The 18433-nt window shown below is 51.2% G+C and overlaps 1 protein-coding gene across 1 annotated transcript in view; it reads left to right on the plus strand.

Annotated features, from left to right (window-relative positions):
• The window catches only part of TENM2 (teneurin transmembrane protein 2), a 755069-nt gene that overhangs the window by 558338 nt on the left and 178298 nt on the right, over window positions 1-18433 (plus strand). Inside the window, exon 4 of the mRNA XM_060197006.1 lies at window positions 709-943. Within this exon, the coding sequence (XP_060052989.1) occupies window positions 709-943 (235 nt within the window). The remainder of the gene's footprint in view (window positions 1-708; window positions 944-18433) is intronic.

Below are 18433 nucleotides of genomic sequence, written 5' to 3' on the forward strand. Positions count from 1 at the left end.
TATCCTCACAATTTTCCTACAGAGGGGGGGCTACGTGGGCCCCAGATGCCATGCAGGGGAGACCTTTGTGTGTGAAGACCTCCCCATTCTGCCTTGGGGGTCCTGCCCTTGACCTAGACCTTTCTCCAAAGGCATGTTTTTGGGGTAGCAGATGTCCTGTCCCCTGCAGGGGGACACCTGTGCAGACCTCCATATTTGGTTTATGCAAATAAAAAAGCAGGGGGGTGTCATATCTAAACATCTACACCTTCATGTTGTCTAGAAAAATGAGAAGCTGTGGCTTCCCTGGGCTCTCCTGTCCCTTCTCTCCCACTGGAGCCCGGAGCTGCAGGAGGGGTGCCCCCTGGATCGGGGGTGGGGTGCCACCTCCCACTATCCTCCCCAGGCTCCTGTGGGTTCCTGAGGTTCACCTATGCCTCCACCTGGCTCAGGGCGCTCACACCTCTCTGCTACAGCATGGAGGCCAGGTCCCAGCTTCCCAGACATAAGGCTACCCATGCTGGGCCTGTGCTGTAGGTGGTCCCGCTGGGCCGGCAGTGCTAATCTGCCTTCTCAACCCTCACCCGAGGCCGCTGGAGAAAGGCAAAGCCAAGCCAGTGACCCCAGCCCCGAGAGGTGACTGCGCTCCCCTGCCATGGAGACTGCCCACGGGTTCCCCCTGGCCGCAGGCAGCTCCTCTTAACGCCCTGTCTCCCTCCTCCTCCGCAGGCCCGCCCAACCACCACAGCCAGTCCACGCTGAGGCCCCCGCTGCCGCCCCCCCACAACCACACGCTGTCCCACCACCACTCGTCTGCCAACTCCCTCAACAGGAACTCACTCACCAACCGGCGCAGCCAGATCCACGCCCCAGCCCCGGCGCCCAATGACCTGGCCACCACGCCTGAGTCTGTGCAGCTGCAGGACAGCTGGGTGCTGAACAGCAACGTACCGCTGGAGACCCGGTGAGTGCTGTGTCCCACCTGGGGTGGGCAACCTGAGGGTCAGGTGGGCGTGACGCCTGTTTACTCTGAGACAGCTCCCGTGTGCCCAGCTGGCAGCCTGAGCATGTCCCTCCCCAGAGGCTCACTGGCCACCTGTATGGACTCAAGGCCATGGCTGAACACTGACCAGGCCTCTCAGGAAGTCAGATGCCAAGACTTGCCCAGGCAAAGAGCTGGGGAGACCCTGAGAAGCAATCCCTGAGTTCAGACTGACAGAAGCATGATTTGACTTTCTGTTTCACCCCCACATGCAGCCCCCCACCCTTTCCAGGTCCCTCCAGTACACACCACAGCCGCGGGCCTGGGGATGACAGGGAGGATCAGGACAGGAAGCAGAGGCTGCTCTTTGGGGGAGGAAAGTGTGTCCTCAGGGTCTCTCAGAGGTCCAGCTCGCTTTTGCTCTGCCCTGTGTCCACCCTCATCGCACCTTCTCTGGTCTCTCCATACCCGCCTCCGGAAGTGAACCAGCCAGGCCTGACGGCTGGGGTGGCATCGACCGAGGGCTCCCAGAGGGTTCCTGTGGCATCTTCCTGGACGTCCTCACAGCCTGTGTGCTGCCTAATTTTATTGTCTCCTCCAGAATCAACTTGACTGAATAGAGAGAGGGACTGGTTCTTAATCAGTACTTCTTGGTTTGTAAAGCTTAAGGACTAGGATTTGAGGACAGGCAGGAATACACCCCCACAATCTTTGTTTATTGAGTTTAATTTTAATAGTGATTTAATGTTGATTTATAAAATTATAAGATAACAGGAGTATAATTCTGAACTGTTCGCACCAATGGAGTTCTGTGTCCCCAGCACCTCCGTTAGAAGCTGTAGCAGGTTACAGATAGGGGCTGGCTAGTACTCTTATAAATACATATCTGCCCTTTTTCCCCTTGGTCCCGTCTTCTCTTCCTCTCCAAGTCACACCTACACCTATTGCTACTTTGTCCTTCCTTTTTTCCTCTTCTCTCTCTGGACCTTGATGGAATTAGAGTTCAGAGTCCTCTGGCCATCTTCCCCTAACATTTCTCCCCCACTGGGAGTATGGACCATAATCCTTTTTGGGGTACAGAAGATGGGAGTTCTGGCTTCTGTAGTTGCTTCTCTGCTGAACATGGACATTGACAGGTGGCTCCACACCCCCGGCCTGTTTCTATCTTTCCCTAGTGGGGCAGGGCTCTGGAGAGGGGAGGTTCTGGGACACATGGATGTCGTCTGCCCAGGGAGATCAGCTTGGCATCATGGTAGCATCTGCAACTTCAAAGATGAAAAGCGGTAAGATATAAAGCAAGCTAAAATGATTAGTGAGCAGGAACCAAAAGGTAGGAATAGAGCAGATAAGAATAGGGATCTTAGGGTGGAAAGGAATGAGGAAGTCTATTTTAACTATGTTCCTAAGGGCTCATGACTTTCATAGTTTTTGCTTGAATTTGATAGCTAACATGAAGATGGACAAAAATATTGTCTAGGAAGATGGTGTCAGAGTTGAGAACAGGGCTAGAAAGCTGGATTAGGGCAGAGAGGAGCTCCCAATCTTGAAGTAAATCTATGAATAAAATTAGCTGCTTACTCCATTGATCTGACCCAAGTCCCATGTCTATGCACATTTAGCACAGGAGCCTGTGTTGCCTGTGTGCCCCTGTTGGTCTGAGCTCACAGTCCATGGTCACAGCTGTGGACATTCTTACACCCCATAGTCTTGCTGGTGACTGACAGTGAGTGTTCTGTGGCAGCTGGAACCACTTCCTCAAGCCGGGGCACTGGCTGTTCCTTCTCACCTGCTGTACTTTCGGTGTCTTTGCAGCTTGAACTTGGGTTTCAAGATGAGGTGAAGAAGGCGAAGTCAGCATAATAGCTGAGTAGTAGCTATTATTAATAGCTAAGTAATAGCTGATTAGTATTCCATTGTGTATATAGACCACAACTTGCTCAGCCACTCATCTGTTGTTGGACACCTGGGTTGCTTCCAGGTTTTGGCTATTACAAATTGTGCTGCTAAGAACATATGTGCACACAGATCTTTTTGGATGGGTGTGTTGGGGTCCTTAGGATCTATCCCCAGGAGAGGAATTGCAGGGTCATAGAGTAGGTCCATTTCTAGCCTTCTGAGAGTTCTCCAGACTGCTCTCCACAGGGGTTAGACCCATTGACATTCCCACCAGCAGTGCAAGAGGCTCCTTTGACCCCACAGCCTCTCCAGCATTTGCTGCCGTTACCTTTCCAGGATCCCTTGCATTGTCACAGGAGTGAAGTGGTATGTCACTGTTGTCTTTGTTTGCATTCCTCTGACAATGACCTGGAGCATTTTTTCATATGTTTATTGGTCTTTTGGATCTCTTTTAAGAACTGCCACTTTATGATCGGTCCTCATAAAGGAAGCCTCTGTCTTGCTCTCTACAGCTCGAATGGGTAGCGTCAGGAGGAGCCATGTGCCTGTGTCAGAAATCACGGGTGCGGGTGGGGGTGACAGCATAATGGTTATGCAAACAGACTCTCATGCCTGAGGCTCCTAAGTCCCAGGTTCAATCCCCTACACCACCATAAGCCAGAGCTGAGCAGTACTCTGGTGTTTGTTTCTCTGTGTGTGTCTCTCTCTGCATCTCTCTCAAAAATAAAAAAATTAATAAAAAAATTTAAAAAAAAAAAAAAAAAGAAATCACGGGTGCATCACGGCACCTGCACCTCACTAGTGCCTCACCTGCTAGCATCGCTCTGCTGGATGGCTTCCAGGCTGCCGGCTGGCTGGGTGCTGCCATCACTGAAGAAGGCCTTTAAGGCAGGACCAGGACGGGACAGGAACTCCCTGCCCCCTGCCCCCTGCCCCCCACCCCCGTTCACAAAATGCCACAGGGCTGACTGCCGTCCCCTTCCCCTTTTTCCATCGACAGGTATTATTTGAAAAGTTCTTTGTGGAGATAAAGCTCCTGGAGCAGAGTCTAGAGAAAGGAGGAGGAGCTAGAGAAAGAGACAGGATAGGACAGGCAGGAATTGTCACGGGGAGAGAAAAAGGTAGCCACCCTCCCTCAGCGTGTGCCTCCTGCTGGCTGCCCACTTGGTCTGTGCTGCCCCTGTGCCTGTGTGTGCTTCCTCACACAAACCCAAGAGGCTCTGGTGAGGCAGGAGGGAGCTGTCACCACCTCCTCTGCAAAGACACAGCATCCCCAAGTGGGAGGGAGGAGGGTCTTGCAGGGCAAGGTGGACACCCGAGGGTCCCCTACACACACGGCTGGGTGGCCAGCCACGAGCCGCCCCTTGCTGGCTGAGGAGCTGTCTCTGAGCCGCTGCCAGGAGCCAGATATTGAAACTCGTCAGGGAACAAGACAGGCAGAGCCCTGGCCCTGATGGTGTCCAGGCTCCGGGTACACTCAGACAGAGCAGGCAGTGGTTGCGGTACCAGCTACGGCAGAGCCAGCCTCAGGCTCAGGAGGACTCGACCGAGGGGGACAGGCATCCACGGCCTCAAAGAGCATTCAAGAGGGTAAAAGACCCCGAGGTGCTGCAGAGAGAAGGCCCGAGGTGCCAGGCAGGGAAGGCAGCCTACAGGAGCTGGGGCTGGAGTGCAAGGCCGCTGCCTGGGTGGGGGTCTGGGTCTCAAGGCCAAGGACAAGAACAGCCCAGTGGAGCTCCTTCAGTAAGCATGCACGTGGTGTCGTGGTGACCTTGACAGGGGCCGGCAGAGGACAGCTCTGTGTGTAGAACGGCCACTGCAGGAGGCAAAGGGGGGTGACTCCTGCAAGGGTGTCAGCAGCCGAGGGGCAAGAAGAGAGAGGCACGTCCACCCATGTGGGCACACTGTGAAGAAGCAGTAGGAACAGGGTGGCATGGTACAGAGAGGAGAGATACAGCCTGTGGCCTAGAAGGCTGGCTTGCCGGCCACTGCTCAGAGAAGGAAAGGGCTTTGTTGCAGAGATCATGGGTTCGGTTTGAGGTGAGTACGATACTGACATGATTCAACTAGAGAATGAAGTGTAGCTTCTGCTGAACAGCCTTATCTGATCCTAGGATAATAGATGTAATTGAGAAATGCATCCATTCACCAATAAACAGCCTACTTAGTGTAACCAGAGCTCTCAGCAATTGATTTTTCCCTCCAAAAAATAGTTCCCCAGAAACTGTGTTCAATTTAACGGTTATTCTGCAGGGTCATATATGTCTGCCTGGCGTTTCATCCTAATACAGGTTTGCCCCAGGAGCAGGAAGCTCAAAGTTCTGGGCGGGTATGTTTCTTATTTGTCTTGTCTTGTCTTGTTTTTAATGTGATTATTGCAGGGCCCACACCTCAGTGCACACATAGTTTCACTGCTCCAGAGCTGGTTTTTTATTTGGATATAGAGCTAGAGAGAGAGAGAGAGAGGAGAGAGGACAGCACTGGAGCTTCCCCCAAGGCCAGGGGGAAGCTCTCTCAAGAAGTGCTGGCACTTGAACCTGGGCATCCTCCCTTCCAGGTGAGTTATTTCTCTCCAATTCTGGTATGGGATATTTTTAATTTGTTTGGAAATGTTCAAAAATTATTCCATCTAAATTAATGGCTACAGCATTCCAGACACCCAAAGGACCCTACCGAGTCACACCAAAGAGGACTGCTTAGTGACATGTACCAGCAGAACCAGCTATGGCCCCGCTCAGCCCTGTCCCCTCCCGCTGGGTATATTATACCACCCTTGCTTTCAGTCAGGGGTGAGTGGGGAACCTTTTCTCTGCCATGGGTCATTTAGATATTAATAGCATCATCTGTAGCTGAAGTAGAATCCTCAACTTAAAAACTAACACAGAAACGAAGAAAGAGAGAAAGAAAGAAAGAAAGAAAGAAAGAAAGAGAGAGAGAGAGAGAGGGAGGGAGGGAGGGAGGGGGGAAAGAAGGGAAGGGTCAGTAGCTGAACTGTCTCTTAAAACTGTATGAGAACGAGGCCCAGACAGTGGCACACAGGGTTAAGTTTATAAAGTTTGAAGTGCAAGGACCTGCTCAAGGATCCTGGTCCGGGCTCCCAGATCTCCATCTGCAGGAGGATTGATTCACAAGTGGTGAAGCAGGTCTGCAGGTGTCTATACTCTTTCTCTCTGTCCTATGCAATAAATAGGGGGAGGGGATAACCTCCAGGAGCAGTGAACACATAGTGCAGGCACTGAGCCCCAGCAATAACCCTGAAGGCAAAAAAAAAAAAAAAAAACTGCATGAGAACCAAGGTTATTATTAAGAAGGGAAGGGAACAGAACTTTGCTGGTGGTACTTTAGGTAAAGGGAAACTGCCTTATAAAGTTAAATAAGTAAGAATTGACTGCTTAAAGGAGAGAGATAATTCAGTATTTGAGCTCCCCAGGTTCAGTCCCCAGCGCCTTCAGTTCTAGATCCCATACACAGATGAATAAATCAGAAAACCTTTAAAGTGAATAAGCAAAGGGGACTGGGCTCGGAGTTGGCGCTGGCTGTCTCCACATCTGCAGTAAGCAAGAGGCAGAGGTGGGTTTTGAACCAGTTGACCTGCCTCCAAGCCTCTCCATCTCCCCTCTCAGGTGACAGGGCCTCTGGGGCCAGAAGAAGCCAGCAGTGCTCCTCCTTGTGGAACAGCCCACAAATCTGGCTGGGGCCAAGGCAGCCTCTGTGCCAGGAAAAGCCCAGCTGGGGTGGGGGGGGGGGGCAGCTTCACAAGTGTCACAGCAGTGCAGCAAGTTCCCTCCCCCCTTATGCCCATATCCCTGTCGATTTCTGCCTCTAGCAAATAAATACATATTCTTAAAAAGATAAGAAAGTGTTGCAGCACGGTGCAAGTCGCCAGGTGTGTTAAGAAAAAAAAAAGCTTCCACTTTGCCAGAGACCACTCAGCCTGCTCGAGGAAGCACCCACAAAGGCGGTTCTCTGCAGACAGGCGGCCCTCCTTCAGGGAGCACAGGGCACTGGGAAATTAAAGCCCTGTTACGCTTATTAGCGCTCCAGGGAAGTGAACTTCTAACTTGTGAGTTCCCACAGGTAAGCCTCCAGGTAGACAGAACTTTTATAAAAAAAAAAAAAAAAACTCTGGTCCCTTTGCCGCCTGGGCCCTGGGGACCCGATTATAGACCACTGCCACCTGGCGGCCGTACCTTGTATGCTCGAGACTCTACCTGAGTCTAAAGGTGGGAGACTGGAGGGTTAAATTCACAGTTGAAAAAAGCCAACTATTTTTGTCTCTTCTGGGCGCTCTCACCCATTCAGCTAATTTCAACTGTCAGTCCCTCGGGGCATTTCCTGAAGCCTTCCCAGAAGGCATTTTTATTGGGCTCCGACAGGGAGAGACTTGATAAAGAAGTCTCTTTCTAATTCTGGCTTCCAAAGATCCTTTATTATTATTTTCTCCTTTTCAGTGCAGCCAGATAAGGCATTTGGGTTCTCCCAGGCAGGGAAAGCAGGCCCCGGGAACTTCTCTGAAGGTCCCTTTGATTTATTAGTCTCGGTCTCGCCAGCCTTTGTGAGCGGGGACCTTCTGTCCCAGAACTGCGAGTCCACAGCCAGGGCTGCAGCCTTCAGATGATAAAGGGTGTTTAGGAAACTTTTACTCAGCTAGGTTCTTCTCCCCTCCAAAGTCCACCAGACAATAGGGGGCTTTTCTGGGTGTCTTCGTTTTCAGTGGTCCTGACTATAAACACCATACAAGGGTCACCCTCCTGATCTGGTGCTTAAAACTCCTGGTCAAAGCAGATGGCTTGCCTCGAATGTGGGAGGAAATGCCTCTGGCTGCTGCCATCAGGATAGCTTGGCTTCTGGGTCAACAGAAAATGTGCAGACTTTTCTCTGGAAGATGGTGTGAGACTGTCCTGCACTCCAATAACGCCATGGCCTCAGAAGCCCACTGGGTTCACCCCTCGGTGCTTCTCCTAGACACGGTTGCATGCCCAAGAGGTGACGACTGCAAACACTCTTTTTTAATCATTTGGACAGATGGATTCAAAACCCCACCGAGACAGCCAATGATGGGAATTGTGTGGATAAAGCTTTTCAGTGGACAGCATAATCTTGGTGATTTCCAATCTCTTAACAGCCCAAGTCCTCTCTTCTGTGTCCGGTGATGTGGGCTAAGAAATCAGAAAGTGGCTGGACACTGGGGACCCCTCCCTCCCCCCAGCCTCTGCAGTTCAGGAAAATGAGGGCATAAATGTGAAATCCCTCTGAGGATGGATAGATGCCCTATGCCCACAGAATTCATGGGTGTCCTGAACTCCGCCTAAGCTCCTGTCCGTAGGTCTGCTGGGGCCCTCCAGTCCAAGGAGAAAGGCAAGGGAAGGCAAGAGCCATGTTCTCCAGCTCCTCAACCAAGGCTGGCTTAGGAGTGGTAGAATGGTAGAACACGCGACTTGCATGCCTGAGTTTGATATCCGGCTGAAGTGATGTTCTGGTCTCCAGTATTAATTTTTTTATAGTTGTCGTAGTTATTGTTGTTATTGATGTCGTCATTGTTGGACAGGACAGAGAGAAATGGAGAGAGGAGGGGAAGACAGAGAGAGGGGGAGAGAAAGACAGACACCTGCAGACCTGCTTCACCGCCTGTGAGGCGACTCCCCTGCAGGTGGGGAGCCAGGGGCTCGAACCGGGATCCTGACGCCGGTCCTTGCGCTTTGTGCCACGTGCACTTAACCCACGCTACCGCAGACTCCCCTCCAGTATCAGCTTTTTAAAGATATTTTATTTTAGTGAAAGGGTAGGGGAGACACACCAGAGCCCTGCTCAGCACTGGCAGGTAGTGCTGGGGATCGAGTCTGGGGCCTTAGAGCAGCAGGCATGAAAAGTCTTTTTGAATAACCATTATGCCATCTTCACAACCCAAAATATTCATTTTAAAATGAATTTATAAAGTCTTAAAATATTAAGAACAAAAAAAAAAGCCCAGACAGCAGAATTGGGTCTTGGACTTGCTTCTCTGCCTTCCGACATCTCCGTGAGATTTCTATAGAGGTCATATGGAGGTCACATCCCTGTTGTCGGAGCTGAGGACCCAGTAGAGAAAGGACTTCCTCCTGAGATCTCAGCACCACTTCCTTGACAGTTTCATTGGACTAAACTGGGGTCACATGTCCCATGGGAGAACCAATCCCCGAGGGCTAGCCAACGCTTTGTGTTGATTGGCTAGACCTGAATCTTATGCCAACGTGGAGCCAAATAGCAGAGGAGGTGGCCGTGGCCATAGTGGCCACAGGCTAGGAAAAGACTCACACAATGGCCACCTGGAAGACAAAGACGCAGAAAGCAGACTCAAAGCAGGCCCAGGCCCAGCCTAACTAAGTCTCCCGGCTACAGACCATCTCCTCTGGGCGCGCACAGCCCAGACCAGGGCGCTGGGTCATCTCACTTTCTGAGCTCCGAAGGAGGCTGCAGCTGGGACGAATCCATTCCAGGGGCTGCTTGCAGGACCCTGCAGTCCGTCCCTGCCCTGGTTCACTTCCCAAACGTCCCACGACTTTACCTTGAAGTTCAGCACGGCCACTTAATGCGTTTTAACTTTTATTGGTCTCTCGATGTGTCTCTCAAGCAATCATCTGCCCTGCAAAAGTGCTTGGACTCCACATTTTCTAATTAAAACATGCTCATTTATTGTCTTCCTAACCAGTGCTCTTTACGAGGGCTCATGATGAGAAAGTTAACTCAGAGTAACTCCCATCTCCTGAAAATGGCTGAAGAAGCAGTTTTACTTTTATGGAGTTGAATGGCTTTGGAGAATTTGGATTTCTTTTTAAAAACACGTATACTTATTTATTTAACTAATGAGAGAGACCAGAGCACTGCTCAGCTCTAGTATATGTGATGCTAGGGATTATTAAGCTTGGGACTTCTCACATCCAAGTACCAAACCTCACTGCCTGGCCACCTCCCTAGCTGCTGCCTTTTACTTTGTAATAAAAGCGCAAAGATGAGACCCTCAACTCCATGCATCAAATGTTTATTTTCAGCAATGCCTCTTTTCTTTAGTGATGAATCTTAGAGCCTGTGCAGGAGCAAGAAACCCCAAAATGACCCCCAGAGTAGGTAACGTCAGAGGCATTCTCCCTTGGATTAGCCGAAGTGTTTCATCCCAAAATGTAACCTGGCCTAGAATCCACTAGTATGCCTGTTTCTGTGTAAATACTGTGAATTAGTGTATCTGGCCAAATACAGCAAGTCTCAATGCAATAAGGAAGAAGGTACCTAGTCATTGAAACCAGGTGTGGCCTGGGGGTGAGAACCAGGTTTAATGTTAAGTGCAGTATGCATGGGATTAAACTTATGTTTTCTGCACTTCTACCCTGGTGGTCTTTTCTGGAAATAGGAAAGCAGTGTTGAGATGGGAAGCTCCTCGTGACCTGCCTCTAATATGAGTCCCGAACACAGTGCCATTGTGTGTAGGAAAAAGAAAGAAAAATGAATGTGGAGAGAGTTATCTCAGAGTTCAAGCCAAAAGGATTATTTTACGCGTAGTGTGTGTGTGTGTGTGTGTGTGTGTGTGTGTGTGTGTGTGAGAGAGAGAGAGAGAGAGAGAGAGAGAGAGAGAGAGAGAGATGAGGGACAAGGAGAGGGAGAGATCTAGTTAGGGGCACACAGAAGTAAGTATGAGCTCACTTTTAAGAAGTAGTTTTCTTGTTTCTGACCACCTCATCAGAAAGCAGACCAGAGAAAGTCAAGGTTAACAGAGTTTAGGCTGGCCTGGTCATTTCACAGAAGGGCAACACCTTTGGCAGAACAGAGACAGAACTGTCTCTGTGGAGCCAGGCTGAGGTCAGCCCATAGCCCAGTGTCAGACTTCCACACAGGAAAGGGGCAGTAAGGCCCAGTAGAGTCCCCTCAGAGTGGTGGGGTGGCATTGAAGGTGTCATGTTTCAGCTCCTCACACTCCCCTTCCCTGCACACTTAGGGAACTTCACTCCCAGTTAACCCAGCACAGAATTGTTGAACTACTTTTCATTCTGCAAAAGGACGGTCTAGAATTTAAGACTTAAACTTCAAGCTCATATTGCAACAGGTTTGGTTGTTTGAGTCATTTAGTACAAGATATATACATTCTTTATAAAAATATTCAACACTGGGGCTGGGCAGTGGTGCACCTGGTTGAGTGCACGAGTCACCATGCGCAAAGACCCAGCTTTGAGCCCCAAGTCCCCACATGCAGGGGGAAAGCTTTGTGAGTGGTGAAGCAGGGCTGCAGGTGTCTCTCTATCTCTCTCCCTCTCTGTCTACTCTCCCCTTTTGATCTCTAGCTGTCTCTATCCAATAAATAAAGAGAAGTTTAAAAATTAAAAAATAAATGAAAATATTCAACTTTTATAAAAACAGTAGTGGAGAGTGCCAGCTGGGAGGTGGCACAGCAGCTAGAGTATTGGCCTTGAGAGCAAGAAGCCCCAAGCAAAGTCCCCAGCATCACCTGCGCCAGAGTGTGCTCTGGTTTGCTCCTCCTCTGTGTCACTCTTGTGTGCATAAATCAATAAGCCTTCTTTTAGAAAGAAATATGACAGTGAAAAGTAACATTTCCTGCCTCCGCATTCCTATTCTCCAGGAAATTTCACTTGTAGGATTATTACTTTATGTTTCCAGAACTGTTTATGGGTGTCTGGGAAGAATTTTTTTTTACGTTTAATATCAGTGGTATCTATTATGTATGCTACCTGGCAACTTCCTTTGCTTAACCCCTTGAGATATGGTGGCGAGCATCTCAGGTAATGTCATGTGGACCCACCTAATTCTCTTCCTGTCCACTTAGCTCTCCTCCCCACCACTGTGACTGATTTAGCCAATCACTGCTGGGTGGACATTCAGATTGCTCAGCCATGACAGACAAAGCTGTGATGCAGAATGTTGTGTGTGTGCGTTTCTTTATGTACTTACATGATTCTGTTCATAAGTTAAACTCCTGGAAGTGGCATCGCTAGATCAAAGGGTATATAGAATGTGTATTCTGAATGTTAATAGAATGTGCTAAATGAGCTTCATCTCATTTGGATGTTACAGTAGGATTTCAGTCTGCCTTCTTTAATAGCCTGGATTTCCTTCATGGGTGTAACGTCAGAGCCCTTAAGCTGGCAGCTTTGGATTTTAGATAAACACTGGAGAGGACTTTGTTTTCCCAAGAGGTGAGGTGCTAAGCAGCACTGGAGGACTGTAGACCAGCAGCAGCTCTACCCCCGGGCAAGTGTGGTGAGAGAAAGTGGAGTCACTGTGGGAGCACCGGGTTCATGCCCCTGGGCCCTAGCTTCTGGCCTTACACTTCTCTCAACAACTCAGCAGCCAGGCCAGGCCTGGCCCACCAGAGCGCCCCCCCCCCCCATGCCTCTTAGGAATCCGGGGCGCCTTCATTGTCCACCTGAGCCTGTGAGGGGCTCAGCACTCTCCAGGTATGAAGTGCAGGAGGAGCAAGTCCCCCCACCATCTGTGAAGGTGCAAGGGCCACACGGATCACAAGGAAGCCCGCAGACTTTGGTTAACACCCAGAAAGACAAGAGCCAGGAGTGCACTTCGGGTAACAGAGAGGTAGATTTGGGGAGGAAGGATGGAAGAGAGGGAGGGAGGGAGGGAGGAGGAGGGCGAAAGGTGACAGATGCAGGCAGTCCCTGGGACCTTAGTAGCCAGCCCCTCAGAGTGGGAGCCTGTACCTGTGAAAGGCCTGCTTTGTGTCAGGTGTGTGCCCTGCTCCCTGGACCCACAGGCATCCCCGGGACACACTCCCGGGCCCTTTCTCCAGGTCCCATGTCAGTGAAGCAAGTCCTTCGCCCCAAAGTACCCAGTCATGGAAACCCCTTAACCCTGGTTCTGCCTGGCCTTCCACATTCCCACCAGACCATCCATCGCCTTCCTCCTTCCTCCATCCTGCCTTGCCCTCTCCACCTCTTTCCTGGTCCTCCCAGGAGGGCAAGTTCTGCCCAGCCCCAAGCCCAGCCCCAGAGTGAGAAGGGCACAGCTGGGATCCAGACTCCAGTCTGCACTGCAGCCTCCTGGACTTCGGCTTCCTTTTAATTGTGCCACTTGCAAAGAAACTGCCCCAGGCGGCGCCTGCCTTCTGGTGTAAGTGCCACTGCCCTGACGGGCGGCATTCTGTCCCCAAGTCTGGGCTTGTCCCTGTGCAGTCAGGACATGAAGAGGACAATGACAGGCATGCCGGGGACTGAAGGCAGATGAGGGTGACAGCTTAGCTTTTATCTGCATTTTGAGAAAGCCTCACCCAGGCATAGAAGACGCTCAGAAGCAGGCAAGGCGCTGCCAGCCACAGGCTGGGCTGAGCATAGGGGCAGGGCCTGGAGGACGGGACTGCCTGTGCTACCTAGCCCTGCCTGCTCATGTGGCCCGACTGTACACACAGCTGGGGCCACAGTCCTGACAACCTCCAGCCCTGAGTGTCCACCAGATCTAGGCAGGCAGCAGGCAGGCTTGTTCAGGGTGCTTTAAAGCCTGGTGACTTGCTGCAGGGCTCTTGGGTCAGGGGTCTCTCTTAGCTCTCTGTCTCTAGCTCCCCTTCCCTGTCAAGTTCTCTCTGTCTCCATCAAAAATAAATAAGATTTCCTAGTCATTTAAAGAAGAAAAACTTTGCAGAGTGTGGGCATTTTTCTCCCTTGACATGGGAAGAAGTTGATTCTCCTCGAGGGAGACCCAGACAGTACGGTGGGCAAGCAAGACATGAAGAAAAAGCACAGTTGGGATCAGGTGGGGGGCACGCACCTGGTTAAGTGCACACATGACAGTGCGCAAGGACCTGGGTTCAGGCTCCTAGTTGCCACCTGCAGGTGGCGCTTCATAAGTAGTGAACAGTGTTACAGGTCTCCCTCTGTCTCTCCCCCCTCCCCTCTTGATTTCTCTGTCCCTATCCAAATTTTTTTTTAAAAAGGCTAAATAAATTTAAAATAATTTTTTTTAAAAAAAAAGGACCAGGTGGTGGCACATCTGGTTAAGCACACACACTGGCGTGCGCAAGGACCCAAATTCAAACCCCTGGTCCCTACCTGCAGAGGGAAAGCTTTATAGGTGGTGGAGTAGAGCTGCAAGTGTCTCTGTCTCTCTCCCTCTCTATCAGCCCCTCCCCTCCCCTCTCATTTTTTCTCTCTGTTTCTATACGATAATGAATACATAAAATAAAAATAATTTTTTAAAAGACATAGCCTTCAGCTGTAAAGGGACTGCCAGTGGACAGGGCAGAACTGGCCCCCACCTGCCTCCACCTCCCCTGAACAGACACAATGTTTGGCTTGGAAAATCTGTTTCTACTCCCCTCTTCTGGTGTAATGTGACTTCAAGGTCAAAGCTAGAAGTCTTTGTGTTTTGTTCTCTACTCTTTCAAGAATCTTAGCAATCAACTCAAAGTCAGCTAGTTGATAGCTCCAGGGGAGTCAGGGTGAAGATGCCTGACCTCATCCTGAGACCCCCCAAAATAGGTCTGCTCCCAAAATTCCAGGTCTCATGAGTGACCCCAGCAACCCTGCTTGCCATGCACAGCAGTGTGTCATCTCACGGAATAATAAAAAAAAAAAACTATATAAAGATTCTGCCTTGAAAAATGTCGTGTCATACCACAGGGTGTCAGGGTTAAGGCATGGAGAGTTCACGGTGCCTCCAGGCAGAGGGCAGGCAGGCGGGGCCCTGTCTCAGGGCCAGCTGTCCCGCTGTGCGTGGCTTTCGTGCGAGTGTACATTTGAAGAGGGCAACAAAGCAGATTTTCCTGTTGTGGGGGCTACCCTGTGCAAATGGGGGGAGGCCGTCCCCTGTCCCCTGTAATCTAACCAGCTCTCGGGGATCAGGAACCTTGACAGCCTTCTCTTGTTATTGCTGTTTGCTATTATTGTTGAACCCAAATGGGTTTGAGTCTATTAGAGAATCGTGGAAAGAAATTGGTTTTAATTATACTGATTGGGTGACTGGCTTCCTTTTTCAGACTTGGAAAGTGGCAATTTTTCTAAAGCATTTTTATATCTGAGCAGTGACCTACAGGTCAACCTGAGCAGAAATGCTCCAGGAGAGGAGAGGCTCATTCCCAGGGGCCTCCCTCCCCCTCATGAAGGGAAGTGGAGGGGCCCCAGCGCCCCACTTACTGTGTAATCACAAGAGCTCTTTCACTTGTCAGATACCAGAAAGGAGCCAGGCACTCGACTGGGCGAGGAGCTGCAGTAAACTACAAAGAAGGTGTGGTTCCCGCCTTCCGCCAGTAACTCCAGGGCTGACCACTCACTGGATGGCATTTTCACGTGTACCGGCTCACCCGGCCTCTCACATGAGCCCAGGAGTTAGAGCAGAAGCCTCCCTATGGCTCTGTTTTCAGACGCTTTTACTCACTAGTGAGAGAGACCAGAACATCACTCTGGCATCTATGTGCCAGGAATCAAACGCAGGACCTCATGCTTCAAGCCCTTTGCTCTGCCACTGCACCACCTCCTGGGCCCCAGAATTGCCTCGATTCACGTGAGACGCCACCAAGTGAGAGCCTGTCACTTCCCCAGTGTGACCCTACAGCACGTCAGGTGCCGGGATGCACTCCCTGGTTGTGCAAATCCAGAGCCTGCAGACTTCCTATTAGCTCTTGGTGTCACCCCAACTAGTTCCTATTTTATTTTGTCTGTACTTATTGGTTGATTGGTTGATTGACTGATTGATTTATGGCCCCCAGTGTTATTGCTGGTGGTGGTGCCGGCACAATGAATCCACTGCTCGAAGTGGCCACACCTCCCTTTTTGTTTCCTTTCTATTTTTTAATAAGACAGAGAAATTGAAAGGGGGAAGAGGAGATTGAGAGAGAAAGAGAGGCACCTGCTCAGTAAGCCCCCCCCAAACCAGAATCCTTGTGCATGGTGATAGGTGAGCTCAACCAGGTGCACCACCGCCCAACTTCCCCGTTATATTTATGTGTCGGTTAGTTTATTTTACTGGCTAGCAACAGAGAGAGATCAAGAAGAAAGGGAGAGACAGAAAGAGACGCCTGCCATACCGCTCCACCGCTCAGGAAGCTTGCCCTCATCAGGGAGAGACTGGAGGCTTGAGCCTGGGTCCTTGCATGTTGTAAGGTGACCCCATTAGCTTCAGGCACCCTTAAAGTAACAGCTGTGATCATAATTATGATGATGAAGATACTATAATAATAATAGAAAGGATTGTTTGTGTGTCTGGCAAAGTCTGACTTTGAACATCGAAAGTTTCATAGTCTCATTTCTCCACAGTCCAGGAGACCTTGACTTTCTGCCTTGGAAACCTATGTCCTTGACCTTTGGTGTTTGCAGCCAGGGGAGGCAGCTCAGAGTCCAGAGGAGTCTGTTCTGGAAAGCTTGCTCTTCAGGGAATGCCTGAGCTGGCCAGCCAGCGACACCAGCTCTGTCCTTCCCGCTCTGTTCTGGTTCCTTCTCTTTCTCTTGCTCTTTGCTCTTCCACTCAATGCTCACCCCTCAGGAGCCCACCGATGGGTGTCCCCTTGGCCACCACCATCCCTCCTCCTTTGGGTGAGTGGAACAGTGATGTGGGGGCAGTTATTTAATCTCTCTTAGCTAACGGCCTTATTCGGACTCCTGGAAACCTAATTACTGTAACTTGTCATGCTACAGTAGCCTTTATGGGCCTAGTTATTACACTCCCTCCTTCAGAGAAGAGAACCTTGGCCTCCCCGGGTCACGGCTGGGCCCCCTCACATACATGCTCTGGCCTCCCCCACCCACACACTCAGCCTCCATCCCCACACCCCACTCCTGCCCATGTCTGTGTCCACCCTTCCCAGACTCTACCCCATGTCAGTAACTGCAGGATGAGAGTCGATGCTTTGAGGGTGGTGGGCTGCACCCACATGTCCCTCTGCTCCCAGGCATCAGGCCTGTGGCACCCCTGGCTGGGGAGGTGACTGTCCTCCACACACAGTGACAGCAGCTTTCCCTGACCCTGGGGGCACAGGGCTGCAGTGGCTGCAGGAGCCAGCAAGGACCCTCCACACTGTCCATGGCTTCTGGTCCTGAGCAGCTGAGTGTGTGTGCGTGTGTGTGTGTGTGAGAGAGAGAGAGAGAGGAGCCCTCTAGGGTAGAGGCAGTGTAGCTACGTGTGCACACACTTCAGCCCCAAGCAAGGCAGCTGGACTTCCCCTGGAGAGACAGCCCAGCACCCCAGAAAGGGGGTGCCCCTGGGGACCCCACTGTCAGGAGCCGGGAAGGGATTCCATGTACATCTCATTCCATCTTTGATGGGGCTGGCAGTTAATGACTGAGTTTACCATGACTGATGGGAGAACCAGGGAAGAGGCCCTTTTGTTGGGGTTGTCAGTAGTTGAGCTGGCCACCACCCCCTGAATTTTTCCAGGCTCTGCAGAGGGAGGAAATGGGACCCACCGTGCTGAAGAGCTCCTTGCACATGGGATTCTCATGCCGGGCACCTGCTTTAAGTCCTCCATGTTGTTCACTTGGAGGAGGTGTCCACCCTGTGCTAAGCCATCTGAAGCAAAAGCCCTGACTCCGCCTCAAACCTGGGCTTCAGTTGCCAGGCATCTGTGGGGCTGGCTGTCAGTCTGTCCTCTTGCCCACTGTTCTGTGGCTGTGGCCTGCCTTGCTGTGGGGGAATGAACGCACCCCAGGACCTGCTTCCCCCATCACAGTGACATGAAGCAGAAAGGTGGCGACTGAGGAGAAAAGAAGGCATCCCAGATCCCCAGCATAACATGTCAAGGAGTACAGAGAACCTGCTGGAGTAGCTCTAGCCTCTATTAGAGACACAGGCAGGGATGACAAAGGAGTTGGGGAGGGAAGTGTTCATGGCCGTAGGTACAGCAGATGTCCATGCCTGAGGCTCTGGGGTCCCCGCACCACCATACACCAGAGCTGAGCAGTGCTCTGGCTGAAATTAAATAGCTTCTGGGAAACGATTGGGGTGAGAGGGGGTCTCAGTTCTTGGGGTGCTGCTGCTCCTAGAACAGCTACTGCAGACCCTCTCAGGCTTCCCTGCCTCCCCCACCCCTCTCCTGGTTAGCAGGAGCAGATGCACATCATCTGTGACAGCAAAGTTGCCCACAAGCATGGCACCCAGACCCGGCCTGGCTGTTGGGAAATTGTGAGCATGTGGTTGAGCTTGGCAGGGTTTGACTTGAGGGGCTATCCATCCTCTCCCTGCCCCTCCAAAGCACCCTACATTCCATGTGACTAATGGCCTGTCCCTTTATTATGTACATATCAATCTCCTGCCTTGTCTTACAAATGACTAGAGGCCTCCTTCCTAAGTCCCCGCAGGGTATTGCTAATTCCCGCCAGTTGAATCCCTAGCAACAACAGGTGCTGCATGCTGCGGAGGTTCCACTTTTCCAGCCCCTCCCATTTTTCTCCACCCCTCTCCTAACTATGTCTGGATGGTGAAGCAGGCTTGGCTCTTCCGGGTCCCGGGGGAAGGGGGAAGGGGGGACGTGCAGGGGGAGGCAGATGCCAGCCATTTCGGTTTTTGGCTCCACATGGTTTTAACCAGGTGCCTAGACCCCCCCCTCTGGGGCGCCCACATGAATAAAGATTTGTATTGCTACCACCACGAGCTTGG

The sequence above is a fragment of the Erinaceus europaeus genome, chromosome 9, assembly GCF_950295315.1.
Source record: "Erinaceus europaeus chromosome 9, mEriEur2.1, whole genome shotgun sequence".
In the NCBI taxonomy this organism is placed as follows: Eukaryota; Metazoa; Chordata; class Mammalia; order Eulipotyphla; family Erinaceidae; genus Erinaceus; species Erinaceus europaeus.